This window comes from Colletotrichum fioriniae (assembly GCF_027942845.1).
Source record: "Colletotrichum fioriniae strain IMI 355084 chromosome Unknown scaffold_18, whole genome shotgun sequence".
In the NCBI taxonomy this organism is placed as follows: domain Eukaryota; kingdom Fungi; phylum Ascomycota; class Sordariomycetes; order Glomerellales; family Glomerellaceae; genus Colletotrichum; species Colletotrichum fioriniae.
Window position 1 is genome coordinate 304,935 of NW_027076854.1, and position 15,626 is coordinate 320,560.

The following is a 15,626-nucleotide window of genomic DNA, read 5'->3' on the forward strand; positions in this document are numbered from 1 at the left end:
ACATGAACATAGGTATCTGAAGGCCTCGTCGTAACGTGCCCTGCGCCGAAATTTCTTCCACGTTTCAAACATGAACCATCCATTCGTAAAAAGGGGTGCGCCAAAAGAAAAAAGAACTCCGTAGCAAGAAAAATGCAGATCATTCCAGACATGGGTCCCATATATCCCGTATCGTGTTCCATCACATAAGCCCACCAAGCACAACCTTGCCGATATTGGCCACCTCCGTCTTGATGTGCGACCTGCTGCTGTCCTCAAACTCCTTGACGACGCCCTGCACGATAATCTTGCGCACTTTGGCGTCCGCCTTGGCAAACAGCTCCGCTACGGGCGCCGTCGTCTCCCGCGGCGTGGGCACCAGGCTCAGCATCCTCGTGTAGACGTCAATCAGCACCTCACACAGCGTCGCAAACGTCTCGTAGAAATCCGGCTCGAACGGCAGCGACGGCGTGAGCAGGTGCGTGTACACCTCCCCCGGCAACAGATCGTTGTCGCTCGACGCAAAGGACATGACGCTCGCGCTCGCGCTCGACGAGCCCCCGATGCCGCCGTAGCTTCCGCCGCTCGCCGAGTCCGAGTCGAGGGGGTATCCGATGTCGTTTGCGCCGCTGGCGCTGCGCCGTGATTTCCCGCCCTGGCGGCGGAACATGGAGGGGAGGCGGGCGCGGGAGAGGGAGCTGGTGGAGGTGCCGCCTTCGCTGTGGAGTTGTTGGAAGGACTCGAATTCTTGGAGGAGGTTGTTGAGGCTGCGGAGGAACTCGATGGGGGTGTTTGCGTAAAGGTCGACGATTGTGGGGAGGGAGAGGCCGAGGAGGAGGTAGTTTGTTGCGCGGCGGGCGAGTTTGCGCGATTCGAAGGAGGGCATGCGGGCGAGGTCGGGCTTGTCGAAGAGGATTGTGTTGAACCAATATACTCGGCCTTCGTGTCTGTTGAGGTCATAGTTAGCATTCTGACGGTCCGCATGGAAGGGGTAAGGTAGGACATACGCTTTCCGTAGATAGTCCAACGTTGATATCCTCTTGTTTGCAATTTCCTGCATCTGCATGTGCAACACGACAGACTCGCTCGACTGCCACATATTGGGATGCGTCGCGGATGTAGGCGGCGGTTGTAGGCGGTCGCTGGGCGCCAGGCTCGTCGAGCCGGTTTGGGTACGGCTCAGCATCCTGGAGAAGCTGTCGGCGGAGGCGGGGCTCTGGATGTTGTCTGCGTCGCGGGTGATCTTTGCGGCGGCGGCGAGGGCGAAGTCGGGGAGTGCGGGCGGGACGTTGCGGTCGGTGACTACGACATTGCCTCCTCCGCCGGAGCTGGAGCTGTTGGCGCGGCGCTTGGAGGAGGAGGACGATAGAGAGGAGGACTTGTTGGGCGAGCTGAAGGAGGTCTTGCGGCCAAAGGAGTTCTTGCGGTCCTTGATGAGGACGTTGGGGCCGGAGGACTGCGGTTGGAGGGGCGGCGGGAAGAAGGGGACGGTTGCGGTGGTGGTTGGGACTGGGACTTTTCCGGTGGTTCGCCAGAGGATGTGCCGGGACGTGATTTTGAGGAAGAAGAGGAGAAGAAGGAGGAGGAGAAGAATGGCGCATTGGCGGTCGTGGGAGGTGGTCCGGATCGCTGCATGTCTTTGAGTTGGAGGGGGGAGCCTGGAGGCTGAGCCTGGGCCTAGGAGTGGTAGCGGGAGTGGGAGTGTGTGAGAGAGAGAGGATGGGCTGGGCTGGACGGGGACGGGAACGGAGAGCGGGCGGGATGACGGGGGATGACGGTGTGGTTCGCGCCAGGGAGGTGGAAGAGTTTCCCGTAGGTACGCAGAAGGAGGGCGTGGAAGGGGAAGGGGTGTCAGGGACCAGGTTCAGGATTCCGGCGAAGGAGGGCGGACGAGGGGCCGAATCGATCGGCGAGGGTGGTTTCGCGCGTGGTCAGGCCAGGTTCGAGGTGGTATTGGATCCCGAGGCGTGCGGCGTGCGGCGTGCGGCGTGCGGCTGCGACTGCTGCGTTGCGTTGCGTTGCGGTTGCGATTTGCGTGGGTGAATTATGAATAGAGTGGTAGATGCCGATGAGGGATATGGAGTGTGTGCGTATCTGCGTTGCCGTTGGTGCGTCGAGTGCAGCTGAATTGTTTGCTTTGCCTTGCTCACTCTCTCTCGGGTACCTTGCGCAAGTACGGAGTAAGGTACGGTACTTTGCTGAACGAAGTCTGCAAGCCAAGGATGGATTCAATGGAGTTGCTGCTGCCCCCCCCCCTTGCCTAAGGTAAGGTACGGATACAAAGTTGAGTTGGTTTGTGTGTGTACTTGGATGCTTGCTTTGCGTGGTTGGTGGTTGCGTCGTGCTGCTCGCTTGAATCCTCGTCGGACCAGATGCGCGAACTTGCTCAATTGCCCCCCCCCTTGCTTGACACTATGACTTGCTTTTTGCAGCAGCTTATGGCTATCGTCTGCCTAGTCTCAAGTCTCCGGTTGGTCGATCGCAGGCCACGAGACCACTTTTCCCCCCCTTTGCCACGGCCCAAGGGTTTGCTGCTAAGCAGATATGGGTGGTGTGCTGCTAATGGTGGTGCTGCAAGGCGGAAATAGGACCGGTTCACTGGACTGAACGTTGATCTCACCCTCCTTCCAATAGGCAAGGTAGACGGATGGCACACGCAACCTGTAGGAACCGCAGGTTAAGATTAGCTCAAGGCCCCTGGGCTGCGGCACTTGACGCAGAATGCGATTCGGACAGATTGGGGCTAGTCGTCAGCCTGCAGGTTGAGTTTAATGAAGACTGGAGAAACGCGGAGTTTGGAGTTGCTTTGGTTCAAAAGTGTAAAGACGTTGCGTCGCGGGCGGGTTTCGTTTTGGAGACGGGGGAATTGAGCTGATGTTGCTTCAGCCTTCGGTGTGCTTGATGTAGGACGGGGGTTCGCGACGGTGGGTGATACAGAGAGGTGGATGGGCAGAAAGAGAGGATCGTCAGGTTATCCGGACGTATTGATTTTATTATGGGTTTGTTGTATTTGTTTTTGTTTTGTTGCTGCTTCGGAGTGGGAAAGTGGATGTCAAAAAGGTCCAGGATGATGTTCGGAGACGACGGGGGGTAATTGGTTTTCCAGGCAAAGTCGCAAAAGCTGGAGAGTAATTACGGAGTACGGAGCATTGAGCAAGGGAAGAGATGCCCAAGGGAAAGGGATGTCGTGCGTGTTTTGTTGTATTCTTTTCAACCCCTCCCAGAGAATATGTAGGGAATAGTCTCCTTGCCGGTGTGGGTTAGGTGAGGGGATAGTTCATGTAACACAGAGCTATGTATTCGTACAGACAGAAACAAACAATCCACCTGACGTAGGCGACTTGTAATAGCGATTATCCGCGAAAATTGCTGCACCGTCCGTTCGCAGCTGTGGTTCCTTTCTTTGTGTAGCCGACGATCTCAGGGCACTACCGGTAGGTATCGTTCCTGGTGCTTGGGACTGGGGAACTTGGCGGTCGGGTGCTTTCTGAGACCTGTTTTGGCGGGGTTCGGAGGTTTAAGAAAAAGGCTAAAGATTTTGCGAAATCCAACAGCAATGTGACAAGAGTGAATAAAAAAAGACTTGTGTCTGGAATTAAGTCGGGCAGAAAATAATCCCAAACGTGACAAGAAGATACAAATAGCTGATGCTACTACACCATTCCGTACAGAGATCCGGAGGAAGAGAGGTCCAAGCTGCGGTTATCCCTGTGATTGTTACCGTGCTGATCATGGTTTGTGGTCTTTGGATAGATACACAGGTGATCTACTGCCGGGTCATCTCATGATTGCCTGCACGGTGTTTCCCCAAGCAGTATTCCGAATACCTAAGAGAGGAAGGTATTGGAAGATGCAAATGTAAGGCTACTTCCATTTCGTACTCCCTTGCCTCGATATTCAGCTTCATAAAAGGACCATAACCATGTGGAGAATGCCCCTTCAACAGAATTCGGTCAAACCACAATTCGCAGCTCAACTTGATACCTTGTTATCACGGTCACGGTCCGGGGGCAAAAGTATCTGCAAGCCACCTTCAACTTTGCGACACAGATATTCGACACCGAAATAGCTTCGGAAAAAGGGCCCGTAGAGCCATCTCAGCCACCTCATGCATTGGCTGAATGGCCGCACGGGAAGTGTTCTAGGGTCAAGCTTACCGAATTATTCCTCAGCCGTGCTAACCACGAAAGCATGGAAGCTTTCCTGACCAGGTGGTTCTGCTACATTTCCCGGCGCTCCTTCACCGAGGTTCTAAATAAGTCTGATTCCATCGTGAAACTTCTCCCCCTCTCCTTCTCTTCAACCCCCTTGCCCATCTCTCCACCGCGATAGCAATAACATCCATTATCCGCAATACCAATCGCCTCATAGTAAATATCAACCATGGCAATGTTGACGATTGGCCAATCACCCCGGGATCAAGCAGATCATCTGCTCCCGAGCGCCCACAGACAATAAGCCGTTGCTTCTAAATATCAGAGTCTACCACCGCGCAGCGCCCAAAGCGCAGACCTATCAACAAAGAGCACGGCACACGCAACACAGCACATACCCTCCTTTGATCCTCCTTCTCCTCCTCCCGGAAGCCTCTGTGCCTCTCAGTCTCAGTCCCATACCTAGGCAGCTTTGTCTCCCCGCGTAGACCCTGAAACATTCCAGAAGCTCGAGTCCCACGTGGTGAACGGACTCCCGGCCGAGGAAAATACCACCCTTGAATCCCACCACCCGCACCATTGCACCCACGCGACTGGGCTTGTTATCCGAATGGCTACCTTTAGCTGGGTAATCAGAAGAAAAAAACCATCTTCTTCGTTCAAAAAGTAGTACTGCTCCAATCCAAGATAACCACGCTAGGAATGCACTGATCACACACTGATACAGGGTTTGTATCCGCCGCCCGGTTTGGTTGAGACGGACGAAAAGATGAGCTCAACGTCGATCAGCCGCTTTCCCGCACCTTGCACTCCCGCAACTTCAACGATGGGTTCGTCCGCTCAAGACGGGAAGAAAGGTTGGTGGCTGCTTCGAACATGGTTCTACGCTATCACAAGCCTGCTTCAGATGGGAAACCTGGCGTCGGCTCCTTCGAGGCGCAATCGAATGAACCTGCCACGGTCTCTTTTACTCACAAATCATCATTACATTACGACTACCAGGCTCTATGTTTTACTAACTACCACGAGAAGAATCCTTCACGCCGCATCCTCACGCCGCCAAAAGCGTAGCCGCCGGGAAGAGCGCCGACGAAGCCGTCGTCGCGCAAACACACCCCTGACCAGCAATACTCGTTACAGGCGGGCTCGTACACGTAGAGTACGGCTCGTGCGCCGCAAACGTGGGCACCGGCACCGGCGCCACGACCTCGGCCTTCACAAACACGGGTATAATCTGGCCCGTCGACAGCCGGAACGCACGATGATTCAGCGCCTTTAGAAGCTTCGTGATCTCGCCCGAGTGGCTCGTGATGCTCAGCCACGTCTTGTCGTCGCCGCGGAAGACGTCGTCCAGCACGGCTTTCGATCGCGCGTCCTGGGCGTCGCTCGTCTCGCTCTCGTTGCGGCGCCAGAGCTGGTCGTATTCCGCGAACCCGGGCTCGAATTCGAAAGAAGGGAAGGTCGAGGCGATGTAGGTCTTGTTGGAGCGCCAGTTGCAGGTGTGTACCGTCATGCCCTCGCGGAAGCCTTCCTTGACGACGGGGATGAAGGGGTGCTCGTCGGCCGGGATGGGGATGCCGCCAAAGGTGATGTTGGCGGTGTAGCCGCAGCGAATCAGGGGGCTGGTGTAGTACGACTCGAAATAGGGCATCTTCTGGGTCGCGTAGCGGTCCTTGAAGTAGGCGTTTGCCTTGAGGGCTTCGTTTGCGCCGGCTGGGGTCAGGAGGGGATCGGCCCAGCGGGCGGTGGCGTTGCCGTCTTGTTCGGCCCAGTAGCACTGTCGTCATGTTAGCTGAGAGAGTCCTTTTCCTCTTGGTGGTGTTGAGGGCCGTTTTCTTACGTTCCAGGCGGGAGTGCCATAGAATGACTCGGCGGCGTTGTGCCAGCCCTCACCATGGCGACCCATGAACAGCAGCTTGTATTGGACGCTGTCATTCTTGCGGCAGCCAGAGTTGAGGTACTGGACCCAGTGGTCGAAACGCTGCCATTGGGTCTTGACACCCTCGGGGTCGAAGTGCTTGTCCGTTGGGTAGGTCCGGTTGATGAGACCAAAGTTGACCGCGGCCTATCGCAGGCTGTTAGCAAGAGCTTTCGCACCGAGATGTTTGGTAGGGTTGACAACAAACGTACATAGTCGAACCCGGTCGGATCAGTACTGTTGTCGTTCTGCAAAAAGTACCCAGGAACAGACGTGTACTTGATGTCCTTTCCCTCGGCCTCTGGCCAGGCAGCGAGGGCGAGAGGCGCGAGAGCGAGGACGGAAGACAGTACGAGACCCCTCATCTTGTCTGAGGCGGTTGTCGAGAGAATGCGCAATAAGACTGGAGCTGGGGAGGAGAGCTACATCGCAGCGTCGCATGCGGGGAGGGAGAGAGCTCTGGATAAATAGCACCGAGATGGAGTAGACTGACGATCCCCGCTCCAGGACCCCAGTCATTTCTCCATGAACCATTGACGCGCCATGCCGGGGCAGATTGCCTAGATGGAGTGCCGGTGACTCGCCAGACTCAGATTCGAGATGTCGTCCGAAGAAAATTGGCATCTGGAGGACTGGAAAGTTGCGGGTGGTCAAGATGGTGATCCCTGGCAGTGACCAATGGATGGATTACTTGTCGCACGTGGGCGCCTATGATGGCCCGGGTTCCTGGCAGCGGATGAGACCCAACCACGTTTTTGTTCTTGTCCCTGGGTAACTTCATCAACTTTGATGGAGACAACATAGATTTGAATGAGGCCCATCCATGGAATGTTGCCAGTATTGGAAGATGCCTGGGCCAGCCAGAGTTATCAACCAGAGCTGTCAGCTCTTGGTGGACATCCTATCTTCCCTAGCCATAGCTTCTCTGGCGCATTTCGTGCGCATTTTCGCATACCTAATCATGGGAGGCACCTAGATAATTGTCTAATGTCGAGCTGAGCAGGGATTTATTCAGTAAATAGGCGCCTCCAAGATAATAAGTTATCAAATACTGCGGCAGAAGCGTTTATCGAAACGGTTGTCAAAAACACGTGCCAATCCGTCCATCTGATGTTTTTGTTGGTGCTACCTTACTGAGGTAGGTAGGTACCTTAGGTACGTAGATGGGTACAGGGGAAGAACCGTTGGGACGGGATGATGGACAGCGGGCAACCTAACGACAAAAACATGTGAACCTGGAAGGCTGGCGGGGAGCTCACAGTGGTCAGTGGAGGATTCACCAGAAAAATAAGGCCCCGTGAGCGCCGTTGCGTGGCCGGTCCGGACGCTGGAAAGCTCTGGTGGGTCTCGGCTATCGCAGTGGCGCTGGAACCTCGCCAATCATACGGTGCCGCTACGGGAGCGGGACATCGCGACCTGAGCTATGCCGTTCGTCCCTCCAAGGCTCAATCAAACCTCATGTGAAATTCGTCCAGTCGGTGAAACTTTTTTGACGCAACACCAGCAGGTCATTATCACAAGGCTTTTTTCGTGACTTACTTACTAGCAGTCTTAAGGTCCCTGGAATCCTGGAGAATCAGCAACCCATCGAGTTCCCATCGACGACGGCATCATTAACCCATCATGGTTAATTCCGACCCTGAATACCCACCCGGCGAGCCAGCCCCTGAGATTCTGGAGGAGCGCATCTGGATCGATGGCTGCTTCGACTTTTTCCACCACGGTAAGTCTGCAATCATGCATGCCTCATAGTCTCATACCTTCAAGAGACTGACTCTCGCAGGCCATGCTGGAGCCATTGTGCAAGCTCGCCAACTAGGCAGCGAGCTCTACATCGGCGTCCACTCCGATGAGTCCATTCTCGAGAACAAGGGCCCAACAGTCATGACCCTCCAGGAGCGGTACATCTTCCCACTCTACTTCACAGACCATTACTGACATACACCCAAAAGCCTGGCCGCCGTGGACGCCTGCCGCTGGGTCACAAAATCCGTCGGCCAGGCCCCGTACGTGACGCAGCTCGACTGGATCAGCCACTATGGCTGCAAGTACGTCGTCCACGGCGACGACATCACCTCGGACGCCGACGGCTACGACTGCTACCGCTTCGTCAAGGAGGCCGGGCGCTTCAAGGTCGTCAAGCGCACCCCCAGCATCTCCACCACCGACCTCGTCGGCCGCATGCTCCTCTGCACAAAGACGCACTTCATCAAGTCGCTCGAGAATCTCTTGTCCGGCGATGAGGGCCAGGGTCAGGGTGCCGCGTCCCGGGACGAGATCAAGGCCGAGGCGCAGGCCCTGACGGAGCGGATGAAGCTCTATGCTACCGACGAGACGGGCAAGAACCCCGGCGTCGAGGTGTGGTTCTGGGCTGCGTCGGGGGAGGCCAAGGCCGAGGCCACGGTCGAGGAGAAGGGCATCTTTTCGCGGTTCTTGCCGGGCAAGGGACCGCGGATCGGCCAGCGCGTCGTCTACGTCGACGGCGGCTTCGATTTGTTCTCCAGCGGGCACATTGAGTTCCTCCGCCGGGTGGTCGAGGCCGAGGAGGAGCTCGCGCGCGGGGAGGGGTGGTACACCGAGCAGGCCGTCAACGAGCGCGTCAGCAAGGGCGGCGATTACCCGCCTGCGTACGTCGTGGCGGGTATTCACTCTGACGAGGAGATTAACCACTGGAAGGGCATCAACTACCCCATCATGAATATTTACGAGCGCGGTCTTTGCGTGCTGCAGTGCAGGGTAAGATCTTTAAAGAGTGCCAACAGAGCAACTGCTAGAGTATTGTTTTGCTAATACATGGGTTGTGTGTAAAACAGTACGTCAACGCCGTCGTCTTTGGCGCCCCGTTCGCCCCGACAAAGGCCTACCTCACGTCGCTGCCGTGGGGCACGCCGGACGCCGTGTACCACGGCCCCACGGCCTTTATGCCGTTGACGTACGACCCGTACACGGCGCCCAAGGAGATGGGCATCATGCGGGCCGTGGGCGAGCACGAGTTTGCGAGCGTCAACGCGGGGACGATTGTGCAGCGCATCATGAAGAGCCGCGACATGTACGAGGAGCGGCAGCGCAAGAAGGGCATCAAGGCCGAGGGGGAGTCTGCGGCGCGCGGGAGGGAGATTCTCGAGGAGGAGCAGGCGAGGCGGGAGGCGGACAGGGCGCACCAGTGAGATGGGTGTGTATGGGTGTGCATCGTGGGATCTTTGGGAGGAAAGCATCATTATGAGGCGGCAGCATGTTCACATTTGGATACCTCGAGTAGCAGCATTCTTTAGGTTGAAGGGCAGAATGGGTTGGCCTTCAACAGGTCACGGGCTGAAGAAAGGGAACTACCAAACGATACCTGAAGGGAGTACTGGAAACCACAGACAGTAAAACATTAGTATACTTACCACGACGCGTCTGCTAGTTTCCGCGTGTCATTGCTTGGGATGTCTCGGTTGGGCATGTGTGGTCGATTCTGGGTGTGCGTGAGGGTTGTCTCAGAAGGATGAACGGCGTCTTTTTCATACTTTCCAGACCGCCTCTCTGTGAATGATATAGTGTGATGGGTAGCCAGACACACACACACACACACACACTGCGCAAACAAGTGTCAACCAAAAGATTGGCGCCGCGATCTAAGGGGAAGAGACGAGACATGGCCGGTGCCAAGCCACGTACCTAAGAAGAGTGTAGGCAAGGTACCCCGCGATTTGCAGGTCAAGTGACCAAGGGTCAGTGAGCCGGGCGTCTGCGCCCGTCTTGTTGGTTCAAACCCAGATGTCCGTCCAGGTTACGTTGCAGGGCTGAGACGTTTGGGCTGTTTTCGTTGTTGCCTCTGCACTTGTCGAGAGCAGACTGGGCAATTTGAGGTTCGTAAAGGTAAGGTGATGGTACTTTGATGTTTTGTATTGGATTAGAAATCGGTTGGGGGTAAGCAGCTGCCAGATCTGGGCATCCATCTCGTCATATGTAGGTAAGATAATCCCCATTGTCTCTCTGAGCTGACCGGGGAGAAGATAGAAAGTGTGTGTGTGAAGAAAACCGTGGAAGAAGATCCGGGCCTCCGGCAACCAAGTGTGCATTTGGATGCAGGAGGCATGCGCATTGATGGTACATCGTGTGAGAGAAGATGTTTAGTGGTGTATGGTGTAGCCTGTAGGTACTAAGGAAGTAGATGCGAAGGAGGTGTACAGTGCCAGGAGACGCAATGCCTGCCTCAATGGTTACACTCGGCACCTTGGGGGATCTCGCCTTCGCCAGCCAACCCAACCGATACGATCCAATGTTCGAGAAGGAATTTCGGGTTGGATCTGTTGAAGAGATTTAAACGATGGAGGGGGACGCACAAGGCGGGGAGCACGGGGGGTTGCTACCTACCTGACCATTGGGACAGACCAGAACCTTGAGAAGGGAGGCAGGTGGTGGTGAGTGGTCAGCGGTGCCTTCCACTCCTCCCATTATGGTTGCTCGGACTTGTTTCCCCACGTCATCGCCTACCTTCGGCTATCCGCGGGAGGGGTAACATGGGAAACCGAGAATGGAAGGGACAACTGACAGTGGAGGGAAAGAAGAGATGGCGATAACACTGGCTCCCAATTCCGCTCTTTGCCCTGGTTGATAGTGGAATTCTCTCCTCCAAGGCAAGTAAGGTACCTTACGTGAGGTACCTAGGTAAGTAAAGTACCTAGGGACCTCAGCTGCACGCATCTCAACAACAACAATTGGAACAACCTCGACGACATCTTGGCGACGAACTTGACGATGTGAATTCCGCACTCTCCTTTCCGCCGTCATGTTCGCGAATCGCGAGGTCGCGAGGCCAAGTGCGCACTTACGACTCATCCTCCCAAGGAAGACAACGCCATCATCACCGGGGATCACCTCAATTGATTCGATCGGCCGCATCAAAACCCTGTCTGGCGGCTGGCCATGTCAATAGTCATCGACTCAAAGGGTAAAAAGGGCGAACTGGACATGTAGGGCGCGATTGATTATTGCGATGTCGGACCTCGCCCATGTCCATCCCCTGAACATGACAACACTTTCGCTGCACCCGGAATGAGCTTATCGGGTAGCTGATGTATTCGGAGTCATTGTTTGGTGCGATTGAGCAAGATTTGAATGAGACATCAAAACAACATCTACACTAGCCGAACTCCAAGTCGGGTGCTGAAGCCATGCACACCACGGTACATACACTATACTACCAATGGCCTTGGGGGTGCAATACCGTTCGGCTTCGGACCGCGCGCACCAAAGCCGCAATGGGGCACAAGGACGTCGACCGACTGGAGCCGTGCCCGGCCGACGGCTTGTGGTGGGACAAACTGGAGGTGCATCGCCTTCTCGTACAGCATTCCCTCCCGTCAGGCAGTTCCCTGCTTCACCTTTGGACCGGCGCTGCTACTGCTGCTGCTGCTGCTGCTGCTGCTGCTTGCTGCATTGCATTGCGTTGCGGTGTACGACGGCATGTACCTGACGCGCCATTGACTAAAAAATCACCGCCCGACGAATGGGCGGCCGCGGCTTGACCTCTTGTTTCGTCACGGATTTTTTTCCCCATCATGTCCCTTGCAACAAGTCGCATCTTTTGCTGGTCTTCAAACGCTGCGCAATCACGGCAGTATTGCTTGTAGCCATCTCGAGGTGGGATAGCCCCGGCTCTAGCGGATAACTGTGGGATCTGAATTTTCTTTCACTTGTCTTGTTTTCCTTCTTTTTGCCATCCGCAGACTCGGATTGGTAGTCTAGCAACTGGCTTATCTCTGAAGAACGGCATGTCTGTGTGGGGACTCGAGCAGCAAGACAATCCTTCCTCGATCAAAGGACGGGCTTCGATTCGATCATCGCCCGACGCACCGGCAAAAGCTGGAAAAGCGAGACATGAGATGAGATGTGAGAGAAACAGTCCCATCCCATCCCGGATCCCCCAAAGTTCAAATCGCTGCCACCGACGCTTCACAATTGCTCACGCGCTGGTGGGTCCCGGCCCGGCTCCACTCCATCGAAGAACAGGAAAGTACTCGGGCTCGGCATTGCCATCCCTCGACGTTGAACACCGGCACAACGCTCTCAAGACTTGCTATCCTGTAATATGGCACAGAATAACAAGACAATGGCGGAAGGAAAACCTCAAGGGGCTTACGGCGTCGCCTCCATCTGGCGACCTTTCCGCATGTGGATCCCCGGGCAAGCGACGGCATACCAAGGACAAAAAGCCATGCAGCGTATCGGCCGCCTTGGCTTGAAAGTTCCAGTCAACCATCTTCCCGTGGTCCACCATCCATCCATGATCCATCCATGACTTGACTAGGGCATGGATCAATTCCTGAACCGTTGGCGTCTGCTGGCCTCTTTTCTTACACGCATCTGGTCTACTTCGTGCCCTCTGGCAACCACCCATGGAACCAACCCGACGGAGTATCCGTACCCAGCAACCACTTCAGACGGACGGGTTTGCTTGCTCCCTTTCTTTCTGTGTGCATGTATTCGTACTACCTTACCTTACATCACACACCTTCAGGTACTCTGCTAGGTACCGGACAGACAAGAGTCGTCTTCCTCCCCTTACCCTTCCCACCCCATCCACATCCATGCTCCATGCACTGCACAGGTCAAATTCTCCATGATGCTCCCTGTTATCTGAAAACGCCCTTTCCAAGACCGGACCCGCTGCCCCTCTGCATTGGCCCTTGAGTCACCTGCTCCATCTGTCACTAGAACCTTGAGCCAAGCCAAACTGTGACAAACCCGTCCTACTTAAGCTCTTGCCGTCACTCCTACAACTTGACCCCGTGGCTTTGTTCTCTTCCTTCTCCATCTTAAGCCGAAACTCTTTCCTCCTTGTGTCTTGTCTCTTATATACACACATATTGCTTGTGTGTTTTCTCTCGCCAGCGCTACCTGTTACTTTGCTCAAGTAACCACAAATCGGACCCCTCGACCCCGCCAACTCCGAGATTCTTCATATATCCCACCACGCCGTCTGTCACGCAAACATCAGACTCACATCGACAATCACAATGGCTCCCGGCACCATCTCCCCCGGTCTGCACCATGGCAACCAGGATATCGATCTGACTTCCTCCGCCATTGAGCACAAGCTCGAGGCCATTCCCAACGGCAAGGCTTCCAACGGCACCAAGCCCGCCTACCAGGAGCTCGACGCCTCCAAGCTCACTTACACCCGCACCCAGAACCCGCGTGCCGTCCCCGATCCCGCCACCGCCAATGCCGGTTCCGAGACCATCGCCACCGACCACATGGTCGCTGCCACCTGGAAGGTCGGCACTGGCTGGTCCACCCCGGAATTGAAGCCCTACGGTCCCATCTCTCTCATGCCGACTGCCTCCGTCCTTCACTACGCCACCGAATGCTTCGAGGGTCTCAAGGTCTTCCGCGGCTTCGACGGCAAGCTTCGCCTGTTCCGCCCCGACCGCAACTGCGAGCGCATGCTCATGTCCTCCACCCGCATCGCCCTGCCCTCCTTCCCTCCCGCCGAACTCGAGAAGCTCATCACCGCCCTCATGGCTGTCGATGGCCCAAAGTGGCTGCCCCGCGAGCGCCCCGGCTCCTTCCTTTACCTCCGCCCTACCATGATCGGAACCCAGCCCCAGCTCGGCGTTCAGGCACCTTCCGAGGCCATGCTCTACATCATCTGCACCTACATGCCCGTCATGGACTCTCCCGTCGGCGGCATGAAGCTCCACACGAGTCCCGAGGATATGGTTCGCGCCTGGGTTGGTGGATTCGGCTACGCCAAGGTCGGTGCCAACTACGGCCCCTCTCTGCTGGCTACCGTTGAGGCCCGCAGCCGTGGTTTCGGCCAGATTCTCTGGCTGTACGGACAGGAGCAGTACTGCACCGAGGCCGGTGCCAGCAACTTCTTCGTTGTGTGGAAGAATAAGGAGACCGGCAGGACAGAGATCATTACCGCGCCCCTCGACGACAGATTGATTCTCGATGGTGTCACGAGACGCAGCGTTCTTCAGCTCGCCCGCGAGCGTCTTGGCGACAGCGTCGACATTTTTGAGCGCAGATACACCATTGATGAGGTCATCCAGGCTCACGAGGAGGGCCGCATCGTCGAGTCCTTTGCCGCCGGTACTGCCGTAAGTTTTGGTCACTGCTTTCTCTCGTCGAAAAGACATACTAATCATATCCCAGTTCTTCATCTGCCCCATCTCCCTGATCCACCACCGTGGCAAGGACGTCAACATGGGCATGGGCGGCGAAGGCGTCGGTGGCGAGTACACCCTCCAGATCAAGAAGTGGATGAAGGACATCATGTACGGCGGTGAGCAGCACAAGTGGGGCGTCGTCGTCCAGGAGGAGCAGTAGATGGTTCTGCTCAGAGGAAGAAGAGGAAGAAAAATGATGAGGAGGCATGGGTAAAGAAACGGCATCAGCCTCGGTCTGAAAACGACCGGGGTTCGGGTTATGAGATTCAGACATGGCTAGGGCGTTGTATGGCATTTTGCACACCAAAAATCGGCGTTTGCATTGGGGTTTTTACAAGTACCAGAAGAAGCGGTGCATGGTTTGGTAAACTTAGAGTATTTCCTACCTTGGCATCAAAATTCACATCATGAATATGATTATTAGAGATGTTCTCTTTCGCTTGATTATCATCGAGGTGCAAAAAGCTTGCTTTGGAAAAATGTAAGCTGATTGTACTTAAAACACCCCACCTGATCTCGCACGAAGGTTGAATCACTCACAAATTTCATTTCCCCTGGTATATTGCCTCAGTGATGAAAGAACGCTATGAGGTGATTATAGAGCATAAATGTGATCACGAAGCCGCTTTTTACTAGCTTGGCAAGTTCGATTTCTCTATGATGATAAGTTCATTTGGCAACTGCATTATCAAAAGTGAAGCTTAGCATACTCTATTGCTTGATCGGCCACGTAGTCGGTATCCAGAGAACCCATGGCATGAACGTGTTTGTAACTTTGTTCCTTGAGTCCCCTCCGATAAGTATATAACCATTAACAACCAACAACAGCTCACGTTCCCGCCCAAGACTGCAAAACTAGGTCAAAACACATACAGTGGTCCCTCAAGCTTGGAGAAAAAAGCACAACTTGCATCTTCCATCACTCCCAACTCCTTTTCCCCAACTTTCAACCCCCCCTGCTCCCACCACCACCACACTCCTGCCTCTTCCCAAACCCTTCCGTCTCCATCTCGTACTCCGGCGGGAACCGCGCATTCTGGCGCTCAATCATGTCGGCGGCATCGTATAGATCCGCCTGCCTCTCGTCGACGGTGCTCCCGACGGGGTGTTCCGCTTCGCTGTTGAACATGAAGAAGGTGTTTGGGGCTGGCGCCGCCTTGCCGACGGCGCAGTTTGTGTCGGCGACGACCTTGTTGTTGGCGTCGGCGCAAAATACTTTTCCTGCTGAGGCGCCGCGGGCGCTGAGGAAGGCGAGGGCTGCGGTTTGGAGGCCTGGCAAGGTGATGTGTTGGCTCTTCATTGTTGCTAATTTGTTTTTTCTTGTGGTTTATTGTGCGTCTTTTTTTTTCTTTTTTTTCCCCCCCTCTCTGAAGGAATGGATTTGACGGCGTCTGGTGACTGGGTAGCTGGGTG

At 55.3% G+C, this 15,626-nt stretch overlaps 5 protein-coding genes across 5 annotated transcripts; 2 read left to right on the forward strand and 3 right to left on the reverse strand.

Moving 5' to 3' along the window:
* Positions 1 to 181: 181 nt before the first annotated feature.
* N0V96_011567 (uncharacterized protein) lies at positions 182 to 1,614 on the reverse strand (the record flags this gene model as incomplete). The annotated part of the gene is made up of 3 exons (XM_065759315.1): positions 182 to 926; positions 987 to 1,494; positions 1,530 to 1,614. 3 exons carry the CDS (start codon positions 1,612 to 1,614, stop codon positions 182 to 184), a joined length of 1,338 nt encoding a protein of 445 aa, XP_065612037.1.
* A 3,570-nt stretch (positions 1,615 to 5,184) lies between these two features.
* On the reverse strand, positions 5,185 to 6,416 carry PMU1_2 (putative phosphoglycerate mutase pmu1; the record flags this gene model as incomplete). Its single annotated transcript, XM_053193589.2, has 3 exons — positions 5,185 to 5,910; positions 5,974 to 6,198; positions 6,264 to 6,416. 3 exons carry the CDS (start codon positions 6,414 to 6,416, stop codon positions 5,185 to 5,187), a joined length of 1,104 nt encoding a protein of 367 aa, XP_053048907.2.
* Positions 6,417 to 7,674: 1,258 nt separating this feature from the next.
* MUQ1 (choline phosphate cytidylyltransferase) lies at positions 7,675 to 9,218 on the forward strand (the record flags this gene model as incomplete). The annotated part of the gene is made up of 4 exons (XM_065759316.1): positions 7,675 to 7,774; positions 7,835 to 7,952; positions 8,004 to 8,787; positions 8,865 to 9,218. 4 exons carry the CDS (start codon positions 7,675 to 7,677, stop codon positions 9,216 to 9,218), a joined length of 1,356 nt encoding a protein of 451 aa, XP_065612038.1.
* Positions 9,219 to 13,055: 3,837 nt separating this feature from the next.
* Positions 13,056 to 14,373, forward strand: N0V96_011570 (uncharacterized protein; the record flags this gene model as incomplete). Its single annotated transcript, XM_053193591.2, has 2 exons — positions 13,056 to 14,144; positions 14,200 to 14,373. 2 exons carry the CDS (start codon positions 13,056 to 13,058, stop codon positions 14,371 to 14,373), a joined length of 1,263 nt encoding a protein of 420 aa, XP_053048909.2.
* A 786-nt stretch (positions 14,374 to 15,159) lies between these two features.
* On the reverse strand, positions 15,160 to 15,513 carry N0V96_011571 (uncharacterized protein; the record flags this gene model as incomplete). Its single annotated transcript, XM_053193592.1, has 1 exon — positions 15,160 to 15,513. The coding sequence occupies one exon, from the start codon at positions 15,511 to 15,513 to the stop codon at positions 15,160 to 15,162; it is 354 nt and encodes a 117-aa protein (XP_053048910.1).
* Positions 15,514 to 15,626: the final 113 nt, after the last annotated feature.